A 24,128-nucleotide genomic window follows, 5' to 3' on the forward strand; every position below is an offset into this window, starting at 1 on the left:
GGAAAGAGAACAGCAACTTTTCAAAATGAAATTATTAAGTCTTAGTGACATCTCCCAAATGATTGTTTTGCAATAGGGATAGGAAAGGAAGTAACGGCTACAAGAGCAAAGGAGCTTTAGGGTAGAGATGATAAAATATCTAGAAATCAGGCCAGCAAAGTACCTGAATGGATTGCTGAGGAAGAGCACTGAGCCCCCATCACTGGGTTATAACAACCACCCAGAGCTGGGAGGAAGGCTCAGTTCTGAACCCCTATGGGCAGGACAGGTGACCGTGTCGTGTCCTGAAGACATCTCCTAGACTTCCACCAAGCTTCCTGTTAGGTACTTGGGGTCACGTGGTAAAAGCTTAGGTGTAAAGAACAAAAACAGGCCAAGAACCCCAGAGAGGGTTACTGGGACCCTCTCCTTTGTGAAACAGAGGTCCATGAGAGATGCCAGCCCAATGGTCCTACCTGCTGGGCTATGATGGGACAAGAAAGTCCTACTGTCAGACATTTAGGACACAAAATACACCAAAACTTCAAGGCTGAGTTTTCATCTCAGAAGAGAATAAGGCCCCATGTAGTAGAATGTGCAAAAGCTTCATTTTATGCACGTGAACAGTTGCTGCTGAGTTTACTCTTCCAAAGTCAATTGATTTATCTGAGAAAACAAGCAAAGCTCTCCTCTCCAGGGAGAAGGCAGCTGTCTGCACGCTGTGTCAGCTCCAGCTTCCTTCAGAGGGGTGCCATGGACACTCAGTGTCACCAGGAACTCTAACATCAGGCGTCAGGGGATTATTCATCTGGGTTAAATCCAGGAGGTCTAGAAATGTTTGGGGTTTTGGTGAACTATAAATCCACTAAAGCTGCTGGAGCTTCCCTGTAAATCAGGGAAGACAGAGGGACCTGGAGCTCAGCTTGAGTGTGTTCTGCTAAGCAAGGATGCTGCTCTGAAGCTTGGTTAGAATCAGGTAATAACTGCAGGCTGAAAAAGGAGGCTTGAAAAATTCTTTCCAAACTAGAAGGTGCCTTAGGAGCGATCTCCAAAGTATTCCTCATTCTGCTTCTGCCTGTCTACAGAGCATCACAACCTGGACCCCTTCCACACCAACCAGCATAAAACCAGTCTGTGAAACCAGGTTATCACAAAAATCCCATCCACAGAAACTTCCTTGGCTGCTAGCACCTCAGGCAGATTGACTTGATCTCTCAGTGAATCCATCAACTTTATTAGATCCTCCAGGAGAATCAGTTTCCTAAAGCACAGCTCTTTAACTGGCAAACATGACTAGGGACCATTGGTATGATGCCTATCTTAGGACCTTGCACCTTGGTTCGGTTCTGGAAGGAAGGTCTTTTGAACCCCAGATTTTGAAGGGTGAAGTGACAAAACAGCAAATCATTCAGTGATGGAGGATCATCATCAGCACTGCAGAGAAGAAACACAAGCAGAGCCCTGATCATCATTCTTCCTGAGAGATGAAATCAAAGAATGAGGCCACAAGGAACACACATGGGTAGATTATATCCAAAATCCTTTGAAAGAAGCATGGAATAGATGCAGACTGACAACATCATCTTTATCCTGAAGACCAGGAAGAGGACAAAGACCCTGACAAAGCTGTTGAGAGACACCAGGACTCGAATGAAACACTCTGGTCAAAATGCCAGCTCTGCCTCTCATCTCCAAGAACATCTTCACACGACTTGAGCTCCAAATTCTTTTGGTTCACGCTGTGTTTGATGCATTTGGCTTCCACCTCCCCTTCCTACACCCCAAATGGTGCTGCTTCGACAGGGCGTGATGAAACCAAAGGGCCAAACAGTAACTGAAGGAGAAAAGTTCTGACACCCAAATCCAGTCCTGCAGCAAAGTGAATCAACACGCAGCATTTTCAACCATTCAGCAGTTCCTGACACTGTCCCTCCAGGACCTTAAAAGCTGCATTTGCACATCACTCCATGCCCTCAGAGCTTCATTAAGAAACTCCACATCAGCAGAACAAAAGATTTTTCTTCAAGTTAAAAGAAAAAAAATAATAAATTCAGGCCAGATGAAAAAAAGGTAAGTAAAAGTTTGACATTTATTTAATAGGAAAACACTGGTTTCGGGTGGGACTCTGCCATTTGGAGTACACTGGAAAAGGTTAGTGCTAAATATTCTTGGCACCAAATGCTTCTTAAACAACGACAGAAGAAAAAAAATGGGAAAGAATTCCCCAGGATTAGCTCAGTGCTTTTGTTATGAAAGAAGCAGGAGGATTTAAATAGATCTGGATGGTCTTGGATGGTTCATCAATGGGGCACAGGGAGTGTAGGAGGAAGAGCCAGCCCTTCCCAAGCACCCAGGGGTGCTCCAGCTCCTGACACCCATCAGACCATGAGGGTTTGCATTAACAGTGGGGCTAATTAACATCAAAGGCAATGGTCACCTTTGGTCAAAGCAAATGCCAGCTCTGGAAGTAGATTCAGGTTCTTAATAATTTCATTGGCTATTAGGGAAAAACCCAAAACTGTTCTCAAGGGCAAACACTTGTCATTGTAGGATGAATTTTTGTCATCTGTTTCCATAAAATTCAAGTTGAATATGACTCTCTAACATCAAATCTCTTCCATTATTCAGGTGTAACATCTAATTGCACTAATTGATGTGAAATCCTTATGGTTTACAGTAAAAGGTTTACACTACATGTTACAAAATGAAATGGAGATCTGAGGGTACCTTTCAGAGTTTGTTTAATTCGATGCTGCTTGCTGCTGTATGGCAGAAATTTCATGAAAAGGAAAGATCTATGCCATGTGATTATTCCAGAATTGGAGCAGGAAGAATGTGACTTTAGTTTCCCACAAAGGTATCTTGTCCCACTTTACTAAAGCTCTTACTCTTCACCCCCAACAGTGTAAATATAACAGAACTCAGCCCAACAGGTTTAAAAAAAAGAGATTTTGTAGAAAACACAGATAATTATGAGATTGAGTATGTTATGGGAGACAGAATCTGTCTTCTCCAGCTTAGAGGTTTGCAGATCAGGATTTCTTCCTTGTCAAAGGATTTCACTCTGAAAATCTTTGGGGGAAAAAAAGCAAACCAAACCCAAAATTTTACTTTAGAAAGCAGAGGAGGGCACTGGTGGACAGGTTGGGGATTCCTGTGTCCACTCCATAAAACCCATTCTTCTTTTGGTTTAAAAGCTGTAGATGAGCTTTTGCCACCCAAAATAGCTCAAGAACAGCAAATACAATTCTTACACAGGATAGATGAATTCAGAAAACTTCAGAATCTGACTTTTCCTTCATGACTTTCACCATATCTTCTGAGGTGCAAAGTCCCTACATGGTACTTGAACTTTCAGGTATGTAGCTAACCCCATGAGTAAACCACAGCACCACACTCAGCTGTAATGCCCACAAATGGATGTTATTTCAGGACTCATTTTCCTTTAGATGAATTATCTGGGCAGTGGGAAAAAATAAAAAGAGCTGGAGCTGTAATGTTTCCTCACACACAAAATTCAGAGGGTCCCTGCAACCCACAGGTGACCACTGAATGTGAAATATTTATCAATTAGTTTTTAACTGCGAGGGACAACAGACTCAAGGACAGTTTTTCAGACACATAAAAGCAAAAAAGACAAAGAACTACTTACGTAGATGTGGATTTACTGGAGCTGGAAGACAGAGCAAAAATAAAATTAGCCCAAAGAAACCATTCTAATTCATCAGTTTTCAGCCCACCCTACATTTCCTGTCGTCCCCTTCCCCCTTCACGACCTTGATCACAGCTCCTGCACCCAGACACCCAACAAAACTGGTTACTTCCCTTTTAAGCAAATTTTTGTGGCTCCCTGGCAACCCAAAACCAAGTTTCAGTGAGAAACCATCTCCCATCCACGATGTGCACAGACCAGTAGGACCTGGAGCTTGGGGAAGAAGATGCTGTAGTTAAGCATCACACCTATGGCACAGGTATGGTGAGGATGGGGGGAGCTGCACAGCAAAGCTCCAGAGTAATGCCTCTGTACAGGAATCCAACAAAACCCACAGGAGGGATGAATCCATCCAAAGCAGAGGGGCTGCTCTCATCCTTCAGACCTCTTTGTAGCATTGCCTAACAACACTTCACCAACGACCCTTCTGCTCAATGAATTCTTCAGTTTAAGATGTCTGCATACACATGAGTCTTAAGAACCAGACAGCACTTGAATTCTTCTAAGAAATGCCCATTTTCCTTTTAAAGAGCAGAAAACACAAGCACAGCAAGTTTGTGAGAAGTGGTTTGATCTCATTAAGCCAAGAGACAAACCAAAAATACCCATGAGAATCTCCTGGCACATAAGCCCTCTTCTAGGGAGGATGGAATTGAAAGAGATTTAAGGAAGAAGACAAAGGAAGGTGAAGAAGTCCTGAAAAGCTGCTGCTGGAGGAGCCACGTTCAGTGCCCAGGACAGGCTGGGTCTGGATGCTGCTCTCCTGGGACTGTGCTCTCAGAGGAGCATCACCACAGCATCCCTCCTCTGCCCACTCTCCATCCCACGCCGACCTCTCACCTTGGGAGGCAGGCACCAAAACTAAGCTTGCCAACGTTGCAGAAGAACCTCGAGGTAACTTTATTGAAAAAAATATTATTTCTATTTTTTTTTTTTTATGGGTGTAATGCCCCAGGTGACAGAAATGGATTCTTGGGACCTGGGAATCTTTGGGGAAGCTGATAAAACCAGCACTCGTTTCACGGATCCTGGGCAAAAATCACAGAACTCTCTACATCATAATTCTCTAATATTGAACTTTCCCTGCTTAGCACCTTTTTAGGCTGAAGCAGAATGAAAGTCACACCTTGGAGTGCCCACAGATACCTTAACCATGGGAGTGGTACCCAGGGGTAGGTCCAGAGAAGCCTGGAAGTGGGGTTTGAATCAGAAACCAGCCTGCAGGGCTGGGCTACCTGTTTGTAGCAGGGTAAATTTGGGTAAATTTGGGGATGGATGACTTGGGAAATGACCCTTCTTCTACCCATGGGAGAGACAGAAGGACGCTAAAGCTCACAGAAGGGCTCCCTGCCCTTCCTATGCCATGTTTGCAGACACGAGCTCTTGGTTTGTGACCCCAGCCACAGCTTCTGTGTAGCCCCAGATTCAAAGTTTTCCAAATAGCTCTCAATGAGCAGCTCTTGCCATTATATTTTGCCTTCTCCAGAACAAACCAACAGTGATTTGCCCCAGTGTCACCTTCTTCAGAAACTCAGTCATTACTTTCTATTAGATAACCTCCTAGCTTTTACCAACAAATTACCTTTCATTCTCCCAGAAACATTCTTTTTGTGAAATCCTTGAGGGATTGAACTTGGAATTAGCTGAAATTACTGGGGAACTGCATTTACTGCTGCTCGATTTGTAACTAAATGTTGGGGCTTTTATGAGAGCTGTGATCAGCGTGTGACCTCCAGTCACACTATTCAGATTGTGCACAGCAGAGCAAAGGAGGCGTCTCGCCAAACTACCTTCAGCTCATGCTGACTGACAAAAGCAGAAAAACAAATTAAAGCAGTTAGGCTGAACTCATCATAAATGAGGAAAAAAAAAAACACCTAAATCCATCCACAACCAAACAAAAAGCCCAGAAAGCTCATTCCTCTAACACAACATTGCTGTAAGGCAATGACGTGTGTTGGGTCCAGCTCTTGCTGTAGAAAGGGAAGGTCCAGGACACACAGGTAGCAAGGTAAATTAGCCACCAAGGGACATGAATGAGTGACTGAGGGAGTAAATTCCCAAGGCTGACTTTGGGATGAGCTCAGGATGACCTCAGAGGGTCATCACCACTCTGCTCAGCTGAGGGATGGGAGGAAGGTTCTGCTGGTGGAGAATCTCAGGAGGAGAACCAAGTGTCTCAGGAAACGTTTGAGCTTGGTCAGAGCCAAGATGGATGATCCCTTAAACTTCCTGCCTTGCCTCTAGCAAGCAGAGAATAAAACCTGCTGGAAGTTCAGTTTGTTGGATGATCTGATTTTTTGGTGATGTGCATTGGTGCACATCACAGCAGGAAAACATGGGCTGGATGGGTTTTCTTAATGCTTGTCCTTCTGTTAGGTGTAACTGCACTCATGCAAAGAAAGTTAAACTTCCCATGGATCTTAGACTCATAAAATGGCTTGGAAGGGACCTTTCAAGGTCATCCACTCCAGCCCCCTGCAGGGAGCAGGGACATCTGCAGCTAGAGCAGGTTGCTCAGAGCCCCGGCCAACCTCACCTGGGATGGTTCCAGGGATGGGGCAGCGACCACCTCTCTGGGCAGCCTGGACCAGGGGGTCACCACCCTCAGCAGCCAAAATTTCATCCTTCTATCTAGCCTAAATCTTATTTCTTATGGTAATTACAACCAGCACCTAAAAGCTTTAATCCAGATGAAGAGTCCACCCCTCTAAACACTCGGTTTGCACAGGAAAAGGAACCTGCACTGTAAATATTGTTGCTCTACAAGGACATGGTTTTCTTCATCCCACAACATCCTGATTTGCTATTTATGACATTGGATAATGTCTGGAATACCGGGAGCATATGCCTGTGCAGACATAAAACCTGTCATTTCTGCCAATTTTACTTTTCTGGGGCTAGAAATATGAAAATAACAATAATGATAACACCAAAAAATAGTAATACCACTATTATTTACTCTTCTTCTGGTCAGAATCTGGGGGGGTGTCTAAACAACATATGAAAACACACAAGCTGGACTACAAAGCAACTGGGCACCATCATCCATCTGCAGCTGAGGGATTTCCCCATGGAATGCTTGTGCCACAGGTAGATTTGGGATTCGTGGGATTGGATACTGTGGAGTTTTGATTTTGTCTTTACAGCTCCCATGTGGGATGGCAGGGAATGATGCAAAGGACTCGTCACTGAGCTTCTGTTTTAATAGTCTCCTTATTTTGGATGTTCAGATGGCTACCAGCTGGTTAGCACTTTGAAAGCTGTTATTTTTATATATTAGCAAGTTCTATGGTGATCTCCAGTTGTGGGCTCTAAATTAGAAGGGGATGTGCTCTCCATCACATACCAAGGAGTGTAACCCAATAAAAAGACTTCACAGGGAGGATTAATGTGGCTTGATTTTCACGAGCTAAAAGTTAGACACCTCATCTAAGAGTGCCAATGGACTGTCTCTAAAGTCACTGGAGAGATATGGGCGTGGCCAGTAGGTGATTCAACCCCTGGGAAAAGAATCCTCCTCTCCAGTAAGGCAACAAAGACAACCAGTACACTAGAAATGTCACGTTGACCCTTACAGACTTCTCTATTCTAGAGAAATCAGGTCTGCATGGTACCTACCCAAGATTGTCCTACTACAAAAGACAAGCTTGAGATATCAAAGGAAAACTTAGGTACTACCTGGCCTGTCTATCCTCTCTTTGCACAAAAATGAAACTCAGCTGTAAAAATTAATCCATTTCTTAGAGGCAAATGCTGCCATTTTTAGTAACTCAACTGAGATGTGTCCGATCTGCTTTCCACACCACCTACATCTCTTTAAAATCGGGCAAAATCCTATTAGCTTGCTTAACGTTGGAAAAAAAATAAGACAAATAAATGTTTGCAATGGGAATCCTCACCAGGAATACAAATACATTGGTGCATTTTCAACCTAAAAAGCCCTTTTTTTACTCTAAAACAGGTTGCCCAGAGAGGTTGTGAAGTCCCCATTTTTGGAGATAATCAAGGCCTGAAAGGATGTGGGCCTGAGTGCCAGTCCTCCAAAAGGAGTATTCCTCAAGTGGTGGGATGAGAAAGGAGGGCTGGCAATGCTAGAGGCCAGTGTCCTTCTGGAATACCAAAATCCCACTGAAAATAGGAACATTCATATATTTTCCACCTTGCTTGAGGTCTCACAATTAAAAAAAAAAAAATGTAATGGGTGAAAAAAGTAAAAAATTATCTTTGTTCTTCTTTTAAAGAGCCAGTTGCATAATGTCTTTTATTTTCTGGGTATTGCTTGTAATGATTTCTCACACTGGTACAGGCTCTCTGCTGTGCCCAGTGACTGTTTCTCTACAATTCCAGCATTTCGGATCATATCATCTATTGAATTTGCATCGTAATAACATATGGGATAATAACTATTCTTTCACATCTGAAGCTATAACATCCTTAAAATTAGCTTGGTAATAGTTTGCTGATGCTACAGCTGGATGGATGCTGAGATAAAAAAATCAGGCTTGAAGCACCCAAAACCTCAAGTGGTTCTGGGCTCCCTCTTCCAAGGGTAAGTCACTTTATTGATCAGCATCTGGCTCCTGATTTCAGAAGCTGTGATCTTGTCAGCACCAGGGCAGTAGCAGAGAAGAAATTCAGCAGACAAAATGTGCCTTTTGTGCTGCATGGGAATGTTCCTCCTGCCAGCCAGGGGCTAGGGATGGAAATCACATCGTTTTCCATGGAAACCTCAAGCTCAGCATGATCAGGAGCCACAGCCAAGACCTCAGCCAACCTCCTGAGACCTGCCAGGGTACAAGCACCACCAAAAAAGAAGCAGTGGTGACTGAGAAACCTAAATGGGGGGTTTTCCTCCTTGTAAAAGCTCAGGCCAGTATTGAAGTTATGGGAGGAATTCTGAGGTCCACAGAAGAGGGCAGTGGGTGCCTGGCAGGAGCTGGCTGTGAGCATAGAGGTCTCCTTATCACAGCCAGCATGGAAAGACTGGGATTGCTGCAGAGAAATTCCACATCACAGGCTGGTTTGGGTTGGAAAGAACCTTTTCAAGGTCATCTGGTCCAACCCCCTGCATCTGCAGGACATCTGCAGCTAGAGCAGGGTGCTCAGAGCCCCGGCCAACCTCACCTGGGATGGTGCCAGGGATGGGGCAGCGACCACCTCTCTGGACAACCTGGGCCAGGGGCTCACCACCGTCAGCATCCAAAATGTTCTTCCTTCTCTCTAGTCTAAATCTCCTTCTTTTAGTTTAAAGCCATCACCCGTTGTCCTGTGACATCAGGCTCTACTACAAAAGCCTGGCCCCCAATGCTAAACTCATGGTTTGGTTATTCCACATTTACAAACATCTCCACCTGTGCCACCTTTCCCTTTTTCAAGCATCCAAACTTTCTGCTCAGCCCAAGAGGTTCCCATTGCAACCTGAACAGAGGTCCTTTAGCAGAGCTCCTTTCGCTCTGAGGTCCCTCTGGCCCATTCGTTGGCATTTTTGCAGAAGAAAAAAAAAAAGAACCAGTGTTCAATATTTCATTAAATAAACACCCTGAGAAAGGAACTTTGAGGGATTTTTCCAGAGCTCTAGGAATTAATTCCTGGTAATGCTAGGAGGCTGAATGGATGTATGGTCACAGGGTTGTTAAAGTGGACAAAGCTTCATCATGGCACAACCTTGTAGAGGAAAACGTACAAATGCCCTTTTCCACCTGCAGAGGTCTAGAAATGGTCACCTCAAAAAATAATCACTCCCATTCAAATAAAAACTTTGCAAAAAGTGCTCGTTTTGGTTGGAAAAAGAAGTATTTTGATGATATGACAACTCATAGTCAGACACCTTCAGGGCACCATTTATTTTGTACATTTTTCTTCAAAACTCACTGTCCTTCAGAGCGTTCAGAGCAAGAACCAACTCTTGAAACGAGCTGTTGCACAAAGCTCACATTAACTTTTTCTATTTCCCCCCCCAGTATGTCACAAAAATCTTGATGTGATTTTGCATTTTTGCTGTTCCAAATGGATTTTTGGGTTTTTTTTTGTTATTCTGAAGCTTCCCAGAGATGGGGACGTTGGTTTCTACCCAGAATCACATTCCTGGCAGCCCACACTTGGCCCTCGCAGCATTTTTTGGAGCATTCTCCATCTGCCATCCCCTCTACAGCAAACCCAACTGTGCAGAACTCCCCAACAACACATTGGACACAAGGGTCTTCTTACCACTATACTTGATGACCCGAATGGTTGAGTCCCCCTCCCCAAATCTGGTGATGGGCGTTAGACGGACTTCATAGGCCTCTGGCTTGATCAGTTCAGTGAGGTTGTAGGTAATTAATTCTCCCTTTTGAATGTTTCCATTCACTGTAATTTCCTGTTCCCACCAACGTTGTTGTCCGGCCTAAAAAAATCAAAAGAAGGATGCAAATGTCAGAGGTTTTTGGGGTAGATGTTGTCTTCACCTTGGAAAAGAACGGGAGCATGGGCAGAGCTGTGCTACCCAGGGTGCTCCTGGAAACCTTCAAACGACCCAGCATGATTAGAGACAGAGCAAGAACACAAATCTCCCTGAAATAACCCACTACCCAGCATTCCTGGAGCAGACAGATAAAATCCCAGAATCCCAGCATGGTGGGGTGAGAAGGGCCCTCTGGAGATCATCTCATCCAACCCCCTGCTCCAGCAGCTCACCCACAGCAGGGTGCCCAGGGTCACAGCCAGGTGGGTTTGGGATCCCTCCAGAGCAGGAGCCTCCACAGCCTCTCTGGGCAGCTGCTCCAGGCTCAGCCACCCTCACACCAAAGAAGTTTCTCCTCCTGTTGAGATGGAACCTCCTGGGTTCCAGTGGGTGCCCTCGGTCCCTGGTCCTGTCACTGGGCACCACTGACCAGAGTCTGGCCCCAGCCTCTTGCCCCCCAAGGCCCTTTAGCTCTTGCTCAGCATTGATCACATCCCCTCTGGGCCTTCTCCAGGCTCAACAGCCCCAGGACTCAAGGAAAGGTGCTCCAGAGGACCAATTGCAAACCCATTTTACCAAGAGTCCACCCCTGCTGCCATCTGCCCATCCCCTGCCCATGCAGGTCCACACCAGCCTCGGGAGGTCCCACGGCTACAGCCACCACGTACACTTGGACATCTGGTACATGCAGAAGATGGATGTTAGTTCAGCTCCCGAGCGTTTCTGAGACCCACCAGAAGGAGACCACAGCAAGGTACAAAGCACCCAGTTTGTGGTGGTGCCTCAGCACCCAAGCAGATGCTGGACCAGTTTTCAAAATCTCACTGAATTCTCCCATCTTTAGGAGACTAAATTTCTGTGCAACCCCACCCCTCTCTTTAAAACCTATTTGTCCAAATGTTAAACACCCTCTTATTTTTTTTTCCCTTAAAAAAAGAAAAAAATGCTGTTCCTTTCAGTTCAGTTCATGAGCTTCCTGAGGCTGCATGTCCTAGTCCTCAAATGATACCATAGACCCAGAGAATGCTTTGGGTGGGAAGGGACATTCAAAGCTCATCTAGTCCAATCCCCTGCCATGAGCAGGGACATCTCCAACTAGATCAAGAGCCTCATCAAGCCTGACCTTGAACATCTCGAGGGATGGAGACCATGAGGTTTCCTGGATGTCTTTTGGGGCATTCTGTGAAGCTAATAAGGGCACGTGGAAGAGCTGAGATGCAGTTTGATTTCCAAGCACTCCCCACTTGGGTGGATGAGTGAGAAAGAAATGGGCTGACCATTAATGGCCTCAGTGCATAATTATCAGCAATCCTTGTAGCCTCCAAGAGGGATGGATTTCAGAGAACAAGGAAAGTCGATATGAGCCAACAGGATGCTGTTGTATTAAAAAGAAAAAGCAAAGCATAGATTGGGTTTTTTTTGTGCTTTATAGACTGCACGGTGATTTCGATATCAAAATCCATAATTTTCTTCATTTATCTGCCTTAGCAAGAAATGAAAATAAAATAAATAAAAAGAAAAGATTAAGAAGGCAACGTCACAACAAGAGGGTTTGTCTCCAACACTAATTTCCTTATAGATAAGCAGAAGTCACACTGTGGGCAGCAGAGTGACTTGCTATTGGAGTATTTTTTGCCTTATTTCAGACACTATCTGCAGAAAACAAAGGAAAAATCATTAAACGTTTACCACACGTCCCCAGACAACTGTACAGGTGGAGTGCTGCTAAAATGAGATGTTCTCTTTCTACCCCTGGCAGCACGTTGAGGTTCTCACCACGTACACGGCCACCAGGACAGGGTCTATTAAGAGTTTTATTCCACAACTTGAATTTGCTGATGCAGTAAAGATGCACAGTGAAATCACTCAAACCCAGCACTAAATCTACCACATTTCACCCAAATAAACCACATCTGCAGCAATTTTAACAGACTCCAAGCTTTAAATTCAGAGCAGTGGGACAGAGATGTCAATACTTTTATCATGAAGGTATCCTACACAAGAACAGGCAAATGTCCCTTAAATATACCTGAGACTATGCAGCAATATAAAAGAGAAATTATAGGTTGGAACTAGATGATCTATAAGGTCCCTTCCAACCAAACCCATTCTATGATTCTAAGATGATGGAACAGCTCTAGACAGCAGCTTTGCTTTGCTGCCACCAAAGTCAACATGTGCTCTGCTCCTCCTTGAGCCTTTGCAGAGCTTGAGTTAGACCAATTCTAAATGGGTCTGAGATGTTATTTCATGGTTTTACCCCCACACCAACGTGGGGCTGGGAGCTGCTGAGCCCAGAGCTGCTGCAGCTCAGCAACCTAGTGTCTGTCCTGGGCATCTACCCCAATTGTATCACCCCTTCCCTGTGGCAAGCATTTAAATCATGGAATCATCCACCGAGGAACCATGTCCCTCAGCACCATATCTACATGACTTTGCCTTGCAGTCAACACCAGCTCTGTTCTAATTCTTATTTTTAAGGTGGAAAGCAGAAGAAAACACCCAAATAGCTCGAAATTGTCACTAGGTTGGACACAAAACATCCCCTTGCCTGATTTTCCAGCTCTGCAGTGGAACAAATAAATAAAATTAGTATCTGCACAGCTTTTTCCACGTTCAGCCTCCAATCTTCATTTTGAATCTTCTCTTTTCACTGGGAAAATGAACCCAAGAGTCGTGCTAGAAGGGAAGGGGCTGCCTGAAGGCACCACTCCTGGATCCCAGGACATCCCTGCCAGCAGCCTGGGCACTCCCTGGAGCTGATGCCCAAACCTGCTGTGAAAAATGCCTGACAAATATTAAAACTCTGGCAAATCTGTGCAGCGGTTGAGCTTGTTTACGTGCTGATCCAGACAAAAAAGAAGGTCAGGTCTACATGGAGTTGGAGAAGTGTGCAACCAGCTGGAGGAATAAGGGTTTGCTAGCACAATGGTTTTAGAAGTCTGCAAAATGCATCTAAAGCAAACACTGAAATGCTCAAGACATCCTAAAAACAGGATTTAGATTCCTACAATGCTTTAGGGTGGTTCAAACTCCCAGAATGAAACTGGGGAGGTTCTGCAAAGCCAGAGCCCAAGTAGGAGGCACCCAAGGCTCTTGGTTGCTCAATGGTTAGCATGAAAGCCCCGAGAGCAACCCAGCCCTCTGCCCTTGCTCCTCCAGCACTGTCTCCAGAAATCTGGGCATCAATTCCAGCTCCCTTGGACAGGACAGAGGCAAACCTGCATCACCCACTCCCACAAAATCATCTGCACAGCCTCTCCTAACAGCCAGGCTGGGCTTTTTTATCTGAAAAAGTCAAGATTGATGCTTCAAAGAGACAATGAACAAGCAAACTCAACAGCAAAACATCTGCCTGCACATCAGTTCATGTGGCCAGAGCTTTGACTTTAGGAAGAATCATGATCTGCTTGGAAAAGATGTTTCAAAGGAGGAAAATTCTTATAACCAAAGCTCTTTACCTTTCAAAGATAAGGATGAAACAGCTTTTGGGACACTTTGACCAAGCTGAAACAACAAGTTTTCCAATGGGTTGTGAATATTTCTAAGGCTCTGGGGAGACATCACATCAGTTTGGGGAGCATCTCTTAGCATCATCCTGTACCAGCCTGTAAAGAACTGGGCAGAGCACACCAACACTCAGGCAGTCCAGAGCACAGAAGGCTTCAAGGTTGGCTCCTTTTTTTCTTGGTTACCTTCAAATTTTGAGAAATCTCAGCTCCCTAAGGCTGACAGAGAAGCAAAAGGGATTTCTCTGACATCAGAGGGAGGGGAGTATAAAAGTGTGGCAGGCTGAAACCAGCTCCTCCCTGCTGTCAGTGCACAGGGATTTGTTCTCTGCCTGTTGTTGGGGGACATCATCTTCTCCAGAAGACTTGAACATATGGATTTCTTGAGAAATTAATCCTATGGGATGATTAAAAATTGATTGCCTACGTGCACAGTTATGCTTATTAAAACCAAACATATCCTGGGTCTGTTGTACTTGGTCTATTGATCCCAACCCCGAATTTCTTCATTGACTCCAGGAGTCAGACGAGCATCTCTTTAATTAATGATACCTGAATGCAATGTTAATTAATCTACTGCCTACTCTGGTGGGAAAACGTTGGGGTCTTTAAAGGAGTTTCTTTACAATTTATAACAACAATGACAATTGATTTTCCTGAATAAAAAGAAGAGTTTTCTTTAGGAGCTGTATCTCTAAAATACCACTTTTGTTCAATCTAAAAAACAGCTCCCATTGAGTGTCTGCTTTATTTCTGCTGCAGAAACCCTGTGTCTGCTCCTCTTTAATAATCGTGCCCAATAAAGTCAGAGCTAGCTGGTTTTGAACATAAACTTATCAAGTAGGTGGCTCCCGTGTCACCTTTATTTCAATGGGTAGTTACGGCCCTGGAATGACTCAAAGTGACAAATATCTGTAATTCAGGGAAAAACAACAAGGGCAGCTGCAAAGCTGTCATCGGTTTATTTTCCACTGTGCATCAGCTAATGCTGCTCCTGATGACATCTCTTTTCTTGCTGAATAATTCCACAGGCAGGCTGTGGAACTGGGACCTCCTGGTGCAGACACCAGCTGCTTTCGAGGCAACAGGCACCAAGGGGTGGAACCCAGACCAGGGTGAAGATGCTGGGAGGTTTGCCTGCTGAAGGTGTTTGCTGGAGGAGAAGGTGGCCACTGCTCCACAGGGCAGGACCTTATTTTGCTGCTGACCCAGCTGAGCCTCCCTCCTCCAGGAGATGAGGCACATGGAAACAGCAGCTATGTGATAAACCTCTTCTTTCCTGCCCTAGGTCATCCTTTGCTTCGGTAGAAGGGGTAGACTAGATATCTCTAGAGCTCCCTTCCAACCCCTATCATTTTATGATTCTATGATTCCCCCTTTTTTGCCCAGAAAATAGAGTATCCAAAGCACATCTATGAGTGGGCACAGCCTTATTCCATTAGCTAATTTCTAATCCATAAGAACAGTCACACACATGTAATTAACCTCCTTCCTGCAGGATGACATCAACAGTCCTTCTGTAACTGCTCCTACCTGTCATGCTACTCAGTTTGTGTTTATCACAGACTCATTTGGGTTAGAAGAGACCTTTAAGGTCCTGGAGTCCAACCACTAACCCAGCACTGCCAGGTCCCCACCGACCCATGTCCCTCAGCACCACATCTCAGGTTTTCAAGGCAAGGTGGAAGATGGTGACCCAAGAAAAGAGGGAGGTCGTTTTCAACAGAGTAAATTCAGATTACAACACAAATAATACCTTCTAAAAACTTGTTAATTGGAAGATAAAATGCAGTGCTTTTTGTTTTTCCATACAAATGGGTGATAATAAACATCTTTTCAGACACAAATCAGAACCCTCCAGTCCTCAGTAATGAGTAATTGAGGATATTTCATAGCTGGAAGGTGGTGGTTGTTTCTTTGCTTCTAAGAACCTTACACACAAGAAGAGAAAAAATAGATTTATAATAAGCATGACCTTCTTTAATCAGAAAGGCAATAAATTATATCATTCCCTTTTTCCTTCATGGCAGATATGGTGCCAAACTCTCCAACTCTGGGTATGAGAACTGTGCCAGGGCATGGACAGAAAATCATCCCCCTCACTTTGACCACGAAACCTTCCCAGAGATCCCTTCCACCAGCACAGAACACGTTTGACTCCACCTGACCCTGGCTGCTGCTGAATGAAAACACAAGGGAAGACCAGAAAGCAGCCAAAGGGTGACCAGAAGGAACCATGGGGAGAAGTGACCAGCTCTGGGCTGTTTGAAGAGCCTTGCTCATTACCAACCAGCTGGGACCACGGACATCCCTAGGCTGAAAATAAAGGTGGGAACTTTAATCTTTCACGTAACAAGCTCCTCTCTGGTTGACAGGTACTGGTGGAGTTTTTATCCCTTTCTTTAAAGCAGAGTTGTTGGTTTTCTAGGGCACGGTGACTGCTGGTGGTGGAGGGGAGGTGGCTCTCTCCTGCTGAGGAGCAGAGCGGCCACCATGGAGATCAGAGTTGCAGCCCCTCCGTGTCTGCTCCAGGAAAGTCTCACTGCTCTCGTGGCCTTTCATCCTCCTGCCAGGAAATATCAGAGAGCTGGAAGCGTTTGCTCATCCCTGATGGAGGGTTTGTGCAGCTCCTGTGATTTAATACACCTGAATCTGTCTGGAGAGTCACAGAGATGTTCTGTTTGGAAGAGATCTTCAAGATCACCATCTCCAACCCAGCACTGCCAGGTCCCCACTGCCCCATGTCCCTCACATCACATCTTCACGGCTTGGAAACCCCTCCAGGGGTGGGGACTCCACCACTGCCCTGGGCTTCAACAACCCTCAAGGGCAAGAAATTGTTCCTCAGGGCCAACCTCAACCTCCCCTGGGGCAACTTGAGGCTGTTTCCTCTTGTGCTGTCCCTTGTTCCTTGGGAGCAGAGCCCGACCCCCTCCAGCTCCAGCCTCCTGTCAGGAGCTGTGCAGAGCCAGAAGGTCTCCCCTGAGCCTCCTTTGCTCCAGGCTCAGCACCCCCAGCTCCCTCAGCTGCTCCTCCCCACACTTGTGCTCTAGACCCTTTCCCAGCTTTGTTGCCCTTCTTTGGACACACTCCAACACCTTGATGCCCTTGGGTGAAGACAAACTATGGAAAGGAAACACTTCCACATGGTGCCCAGATGGCACCAGAACTGTATGAGCAGCTGAAGGCTCCTGGCATGGAGCTGCAAGTGAAGCCACTGCTGCCACCCACTCAGAAGCTGCCACAGAAAAGCAGGAGACTCACAGCTGCTCAAGCAGAGCTGAACACGTGCTCAGTGAAGCAGCAGCTTGAAGCTGAGGCCCAAAAGTGGCTTTGTTCTGGGTGGATAAACTTGCAGGACTATGGAAAGACTCTGAGTGATGTCTAGGATAACTTTTATATGCACTTTGAAAGCTTACAAGAAAACATCAAGTCCATTCAACACGTTTGAAGGGTTTCAAAGCCTTCTAGCACAAAGTCCTGAGTTTGCCTGTGGTTCCTCACCTGATGCAAGCCATGCTACATGGGTCTGCTGATTTATTACATGAGCCTCAGGCTCCCTTCATGACTGAACTCCACTTTATCAATTAACATTTAATGAAAGCAACTATGAAGTGTTGGTCATCTCCAAAGGCTGACCAAGGGACACGTACAAGGATGCTTTGAAATACAAAAATCTGGAAGAATCTGAATCACTAACTTCAAAGCCAAATCCAAAGGTGCAACGCGTTGTCAATACAATATTCTTTAGAGAGCTGTTAATGAGCCATAAAAATGTTCCTCATGTGCAGGCAATGTCTTGGCAGACCTCAGCACCTTCAGAAGCAAGTAGAGGGTGACCAAATCTCTGCAGTTCACAATGACACACACAAGGTTGTCCTTACACTCCAGTTGGAGTGTTGAGAAGGAGTTACAAATGAAAGAGAATGGTTTGGGTGGGAAGGGACCTTTCAAGATCATCCAGTCCAACCCCCTGCAGGGAGCAGGGACATCTGCAGCTAGAGCAGGGTGCTCAGAGCCCCGGCCAACCTCACCTGGGATGGTTCCAGGGATGGGGCAGCGACCACCTCTCTGGGCAGCCTGGGCCAGGGGCTCACCACCCTCAGTGTCAAACATCTCTCCCCTCTCTCTAGTCTATATCTCCCTTTCTCCAGTTTAAAACCATCCCCTCTTGTCCTCCCAAAAGGATTGTCCCCAGCTTTCTTCTAGGCCCCTGGCAGCCCCCAGCAGGTCTCCCCAGCTGGAGCCTTCTCCTCTCAGGCTGCCCCAGCCCAACTCCTGCTGGGCTCCCAGCAGAGGGGTTCCCCCCTCGGGGCATTGCTGGGGCTCCTCTGGCCCCGCTCCAGCAGGTCCCTGGCTCTGCTGTGCTGAGGGCTCCAGAGCTGCCCCAGCACTGCAGGGGGGGCTCCCCAGAGTGGGGCAGAGGGGCAGAGTGGGGCAGAGGGGAGGGCCCTGCCCTGCTGCCCACGCTGCTGGGGGTGAGCCCAGCTTGTGTTTGGCCTTCTACAGCGATGACAACTTAGGAAGCATCCTACACCACCACAACCTCTTCCAGCTGGATCTCCAAAGACACCTAGTGCCCTCCTGTCGCTACCAAACTCATTTTCTGGTGATTTCTAAAAGCCATTAACAAACGACCCTATTTTTTCCCTAGAAAATAATTCCCTAGTGACAAATTAATGCCTGTGGCTGCAGTCACGCTGACAAACCCAACCCCCTTCCAGCACTTCAGGCTGGAGCTCTGCTGCTCACTCCACGCCACCAAGGAGTGAGGCTGTCTGGGTAAATGAACTGGAAAAACCAGGCTGCATTTTAAGCAACCTACACGAGTCTTTGCATGACTAGATCAAGGAGTAACAATGCACGAAGACAAGTGCACGATGCCAAAGTGCCTTTCTCAGGGAAGGGAACATCCTGATTTTGCTGAGCTTCTTAAGAATGAATTTTTGCCAAAGAACAGCAGCTCAACTGTCAGAGGTGGATGTCTCAACAAACCTTATCTTAAATACTTCACACAATTGCTGCAGGAGAGGAAAGGAAACAGCCAGTGGATGTGTAATGAAGTTCTCAAGATGGCAATGGGATGGTTTCCATCAGCTCAGAACCAGAGGCAGGGCACTGGGGTGCTCATTTGCCAGCTGAAAGGGAATGTGATTTATATTCAATCTGAAAAGAGAGAGCAGGTTGCTCAGAGCCCCAGCCAACCACACCTGGGATGGTTCCAGGGATGGGGCAGTGACCACCTCTCTGGGCAACCTGGGCCAGGGGCTCACCACCCTCAGTGCCAAAAACTTCTTCCTTCTCTCTAGTCTAATTCGCCCCTCTTTTTGGTTAAAACTATCACCCCTTGTCCTGTCACAAGAGGCCCTGCTCAGAAGACCGAACCCACCAGGCCCTGCCCAGGTTCTCCAGGAAGGAGTCTCCACCCTACCTCATGAGTTTAAATGTAGTGAAAAGCAAATAACTCATTTACTACAACAAATACCTCCAGTTTCAGCAACTCTTCTCACTAAACTGCTCTTCAGTTCCCTGCTTTCTCCTGCATCTCTCCTGAAGTTTGACTACACGTTGCATTTGTCAGCAGCACTCAGGTCACACTGCAGATGTTCCTGCTAGAGTGTGACCACCATGCACAGGCTGAGGCTACAGCACGGGACTGGATTTTGGCAACGTTGAGTGAGAACACGTGCTCCTAAGTACAGCTAAGTCTGGTTTTTGTCACTGAAGGGAAAAGTGCAGAGAAAGACTGGTTCCACCACTGTCACTGCTCCAAGCACAAGAGTGTGACAGCTTCCTCCTCCTCTTCCTCCTCCCCAGGCAGGATTTGTCCTTTAGGGAACTGCCTCTTTGCCATTGTTGGCAGAAGTTGAGGAGAAGACTTGACAACTATTAAAGTGCCCTTCCTTTAAACAGAGCCCTTTAAAAATCCCTTCCATCCCCAAACATTCCTTGATTCCAGGAATTTATCAGCCCTGGCTCCTGAAATGTATAAATACACACCAAGAAATCCATAAACATGCCTGAGACACCCTGAAGAGAAACACCAGATATCCCAGGAGGTGCTGCCACAGACCTTGCCAATCCTCAGTCTGCCCCAGGGCCATGATCCTCTCTTTTCTTTTTATTAAAGTGATCCTACTCTTCATTTTTTTTTGTTTTCTATGATTACACCTTTCTCCTTGACTGGTCCAGATGCTTTCACAACACTGGTGGGACCTTCCTTCCCTGCTGCACCTCTCTACTCCATCAGATCCCACCAAAATGAAGAGTTGAACTGAGAAATCACAGGCAGTCACTTCAGGACCCTCTTGTGTGCCCTGATTCTTTAAGAATCCAGACTAGAACTAGATATTAAAATTAGTAATGCAATAGCAGGAGTTTATGCTTATAGAATGAAACCCAAAAGGAGCTGCCCTGCAGGTGCACAGGGAAGGAGACCAAGGAAAAGTGGTTAAATCAGGAGCATCTTTGGGATCAGAGCCAGAACATCAGTAATCTAAAGAAAAAGATGTATTTCTGTGTATAACTTTTACCTCTGAATTTCTTAAGAGGTAATCAGTAGAATTTTTTTTATAATTTTCAGAATTAGACCTCAGGATTTGCCTAATTTTCCTGAAGACTGGGAGGTGGAAACCTCTTTAAATGGCAATTAGGAGACCTGGGTACAAATGTGACATCACATTCTGCTCTTCTGAAAATCAAACCTCAGCCTTGTGAGGCAGCAGCTCAGGAGGCATCAGTGTCACCAGCTGAGAACTGCCAAACACCAACCACTGCTTCTCTAATTCAATTTCCCAGACCCAAGGAAATCGATGAGGAACGTGCCTGGCCAGCTTGCACCTTATTTTTTTTTATTTTCCTCTTTTCCAAATTCTCTTAGTCTCATTTCACAGGTGCAGACATAGCAGGAAGAAAGCAAAGCCTTGTTTAGGCTTCCAACACAAGACACAGGCTGTGAAATCCTGAGAACAGCTCATAGCCCTCTACAGGAGGTAGCGTAAAGTTCTTCATGAAACAAAACCATTAGAAATATCCAGATATACTCCTGAATTTTCAATTTTCCCACTTCCAGCCCTGAAATTAATTGCTGTAGATAATTTTTGTATTTTTCTCATTATTTTTGTATGGTTCTGAACACCATTTCTGTACACAACTTGAGGTCTAGCTATGGCACATGTTCTGTAGGAAACCAGAGGGTAACACCCACTTGCAAACATCTCCCCTTGCAGTAGATGGTGTGATGACAGCACCATCATCTTCACAGAAGGAATAAGCCACAAATTTCCATGAGGAGAAGACCACATCTGCAATAGACCCTTGGAGAGAGAAGTCCGGATGAATAGTGCAGAGCTGTGTCTCCTCCTCAAGACATGCTTGAGTGCTCTGGGCACCATCAAAGCACATGGACAGCAGCTCTCACACTCACAAGGTGAACTCCCTGGCCATGCAGCACCTCAGTTTTTAAGACAGTTATTTAGAATCATAGAATTGTTTTGGTTAGAAGATAAGATCACTGAGTCCAACCATTCCCCAGCACTGCCAGGTCCCCGCTGCCCAGTGACCCTCAGCACCACATCTCCACGGCTTGGAACCCCCTCCAGGGGTGAGGACTCCACCACTGCCCTGGGCAGCCTGGTCCAGCCCTGGACAACCACCCAGGGGAAGAAATTGTTCCTCCGGGACAACATCAACCTCTCTTGGTGCAATTTGAGTCCATTTCCTCTTGTCCTGTCCCTTGTCCCTTGGGAGCAGAGCCCGACCCCCCCCTGGCTCCAGGCTCCTGTCAGGAGCTGTGCAGAGCCAGAAGGTCTCCCCTGAGCCTCCTTTGCTCCAGGCTCAGCACCCCCAGCTCCCTCAGCTGCTCCTCACCAGGCTCAGCACAAACAGCTCACCAGCCAATCTGCTGGTAGGTGTTAAATAAAAAAAAAGAAGTTTAATTATCCCCCTTGTTGGAGGGGGAATCGCTGGAACAAGGGATGAGTCTGGACGGCTCACTAGGTTCTAAATCACTTGTGTTCTAAATGTTGTCTCTGACTGACAAAAGGAAAGGAAAAATATTTTGAAGGAAAATAGTTTGATTAGTGTGACAGAAACTGTTGTCAAGGAAATTAAAGTAACTCGAGATAATTATATAAACATATAATTAAAAGTAAATTAAAATTAAAGGGAAAAAATGAAGCTAAAAACCCCTAATGCAATTAATTTCATTATATATTCTTTCACTTCATTTTTTTTTAATTTTAATTTAATAATTCCTCGTGGATACCGGGAATAACAGAACTGATTTGTGCCCAGTGATGCAAACAGTTGCATAAACAGGTATTAAAAGTCACCCATTTTCATTTCAAATTAGTTCAACTCAGGCAGAGACAGACTCTTTGTGGAGAGCCAGCACCCTGCAGGTATCAAAGCCCTTCCCTGGATGTGTCCCAGGAACTACCACAGAAGTTACACAAGGAGAAAACCCATCCACTCAACCTAAACAACATACTTGGTTATAAATACAGATCTTCAAGAGCCTGTCTTACTCCCCAGTCTCTTTTTCCCTGCACCAACCAGTATTTCAGGCATGGAATAGCCAAATACAGACTCTCCAAATCAATCACTTGTGGTATTATGTAAAGAAAAGCAAGAAGTAAACCAAGACTCAACCAATATCAGATGGATTCTCATGGATAAGCAGCAAAATGTCTTTGTTTAATCCAGGTCCAGGCTGGGAGTGGGAGCTGAGATGTGCCCAGGAGCTGGGGAGTGGCAGCCCTGTGACCCTGACCAGGCACAGCCCGCTCACCAGACCAAGGCTGGCAGCCCAGCTGCTAAGATGGGACTTGGAGGTGGCTGTGGTGGCCAAGAAGCTGTTCAGAATAAGGAACATTCTTTTCCAAACCATGTATTTTAACTTGAGAAGGACCAGAAATGGCAAAACTCAAGGTGTCCATGTCAATCTCTGGCATTCTCGCAGAGCTTGGCGTGGACAAACTCTAGGCAGGATTGAGTAAGTGTCATGGCTCAACAATCTCCTGCCTTTAGAACATCAAATGGTGATATTTTGTATGGGCTTTGCTGCAGGAAGGGTCAAGTGCTTCCTTAATGGTGCCCACTTCCTTTGAAAAGTTCCCGGGGAATCCATGAAGGCATGAGTGGAGTTGGCTCTAATGTGCCAAGGAAAAGGTCTTGGTTCTCCACAATCACCACTGTAGGAAAGGTACAACTGTCACAGGATTATAGAATGGTTTGGGTGGGAAGGGACCTTTCAAGGTTCCAACCCCCCTGCAGAGACAGGGACATCTGCAGCTAGAGCAGGGTGCTCAGAGCCCCAGCCAACCTCACCTGGGATGGTTCCAGGGAGGGGGCAGCGACCACCTCTCTGGGCAGCCTGGGCCAGGGGCTCACCACCCTCAGCAGCCAAAACTTCTTCCTTCTCTCTAGGCTAAATCTCGTCCCTTACACTTCAAAACCATCACTCCCTGTGTAGCAACAGCTCCTACCAAAAAGTCTGTCCCCAGCTTTCTTCTAGGTCCCTTTTAAGTACTGAAAGGTTGCAAGGGGTCACCAGACCCTTCTCCTCACAGGCTGCCCAAGCCCAGCTCTCTCCTGCTGGCCATCCCAGCCCTCAGACACCCCTACATGGACCTATCTACATAGAAAAAAATCTAATAAAAGATCTATAGATACCTACAGAGAGACAAAGAGTTTAATTTCACTGCAACTTTCTCTCCTGTGATCTTCCCAGCACATCTGGAGCCCCAGCCTCTGAGGAACAGCTCCTTGATCTCTGCCTTTCACCCTGGAAACATGTGAATTAGTTTCCAGGATCTGCAAGCAGCAAAGGACTAAGTGCAAAGTGGCAGCAAACCTTCCAGGAGGAGGAGGAGGAGAAACAGCTTCAAAACTCATGGAAGATAAATAGAGGGAGGGGAAAAAAAAAAAAACACCCAAAGCAAAACAAGTTTAAAACCAAATAAAATAAGCCAAACCCCAATCAAATCGATAACATGAAATGAATCACATGAAATTGAAATAAACCCCCATGTAATTTTGAGAACTGAAGGCCTGGTGGTGCTCAGAGGAGTGGGGAGGCTCCAAGGAGAGCTCCTGGCCCCCAGGAGCCGTTGCTGACCTGGCGGATGCCCAGGCGGTAGGCGAGGATTCGGTCCACGGCCTCAGGGTTCATCTGGGTCCACTGCAGGCTGTAGGAGTAGACCCGGGGCCTGTTCTGCCACAAGGGGTTGTAGGTGTCGTAGTAGAACTCAGGAGCGTAGGCTTTGCCTGCAGGAAAGGGAAAAGGGGGGAAATTAAGGATACCAGAGAGTGATCCAGCAGCCAGGCTTGGCCCCTGGCCTGCAGCTGTTGTCATCCCGTGCTCCAAGGGATTCTGCTCAGCAGCTTCCTCCAGGAACACACAGAGGAATTATCTGCTCCATCCATTTATTTTTAGGGATTTGTGGCAATGGTTTGTCTTTCAGAGAAGCCCACCATGGTG

General features: G+C 46.1%; 1 protein-coding gene across 1 annotated transcript in view; it reads right to left on the reverse strand.

The window, feature by feature from the left end:
* The window catches only part of LOC103769726 (MAM domain-containing glycosylphosphatidylinositol anchor protein 2), a gene marked incomplete at its 5' end in the record, with an annotated part of 40,012 nt that extends 16,098 nt beyond the window's left edge, over positions 1-23,914 (reverse strand). Inside the window, 3 exons of the mRNA XM_008936952.1 lie at positions 3,632-3,652; positions 9,902-10,079; positions 23,766-23,914. Coding sequence (XP_008935200.1) covers positions 3,632-3,652; positions 9,902-10,079; positions 23,766-23,914 — 348 coding nt within the window. The remainder of the gene's footprint in view (positions 1-3,631; positions 3,653-9,901; positions 10,080-23,765) is intronic.
* Between the last annotated feature and the right edge of the window lie 214 nt (positions 23,915-24,128).

Source organism: Merops nubicus, unplaced genomic scaffold (assembly GCF_000691845.1).
Source record: "Merops nubicus isolate BGI_N331 unplaced genomic scaffold, ASM69184v1 scaffold4273, whole genome shotgun sequence".
NCBI classification, from domain to species: Eukaryota; Metazoa; Chordata; class Aves; order Coraciiformes; family Meropidae; genus Merops; species Merops nubicus.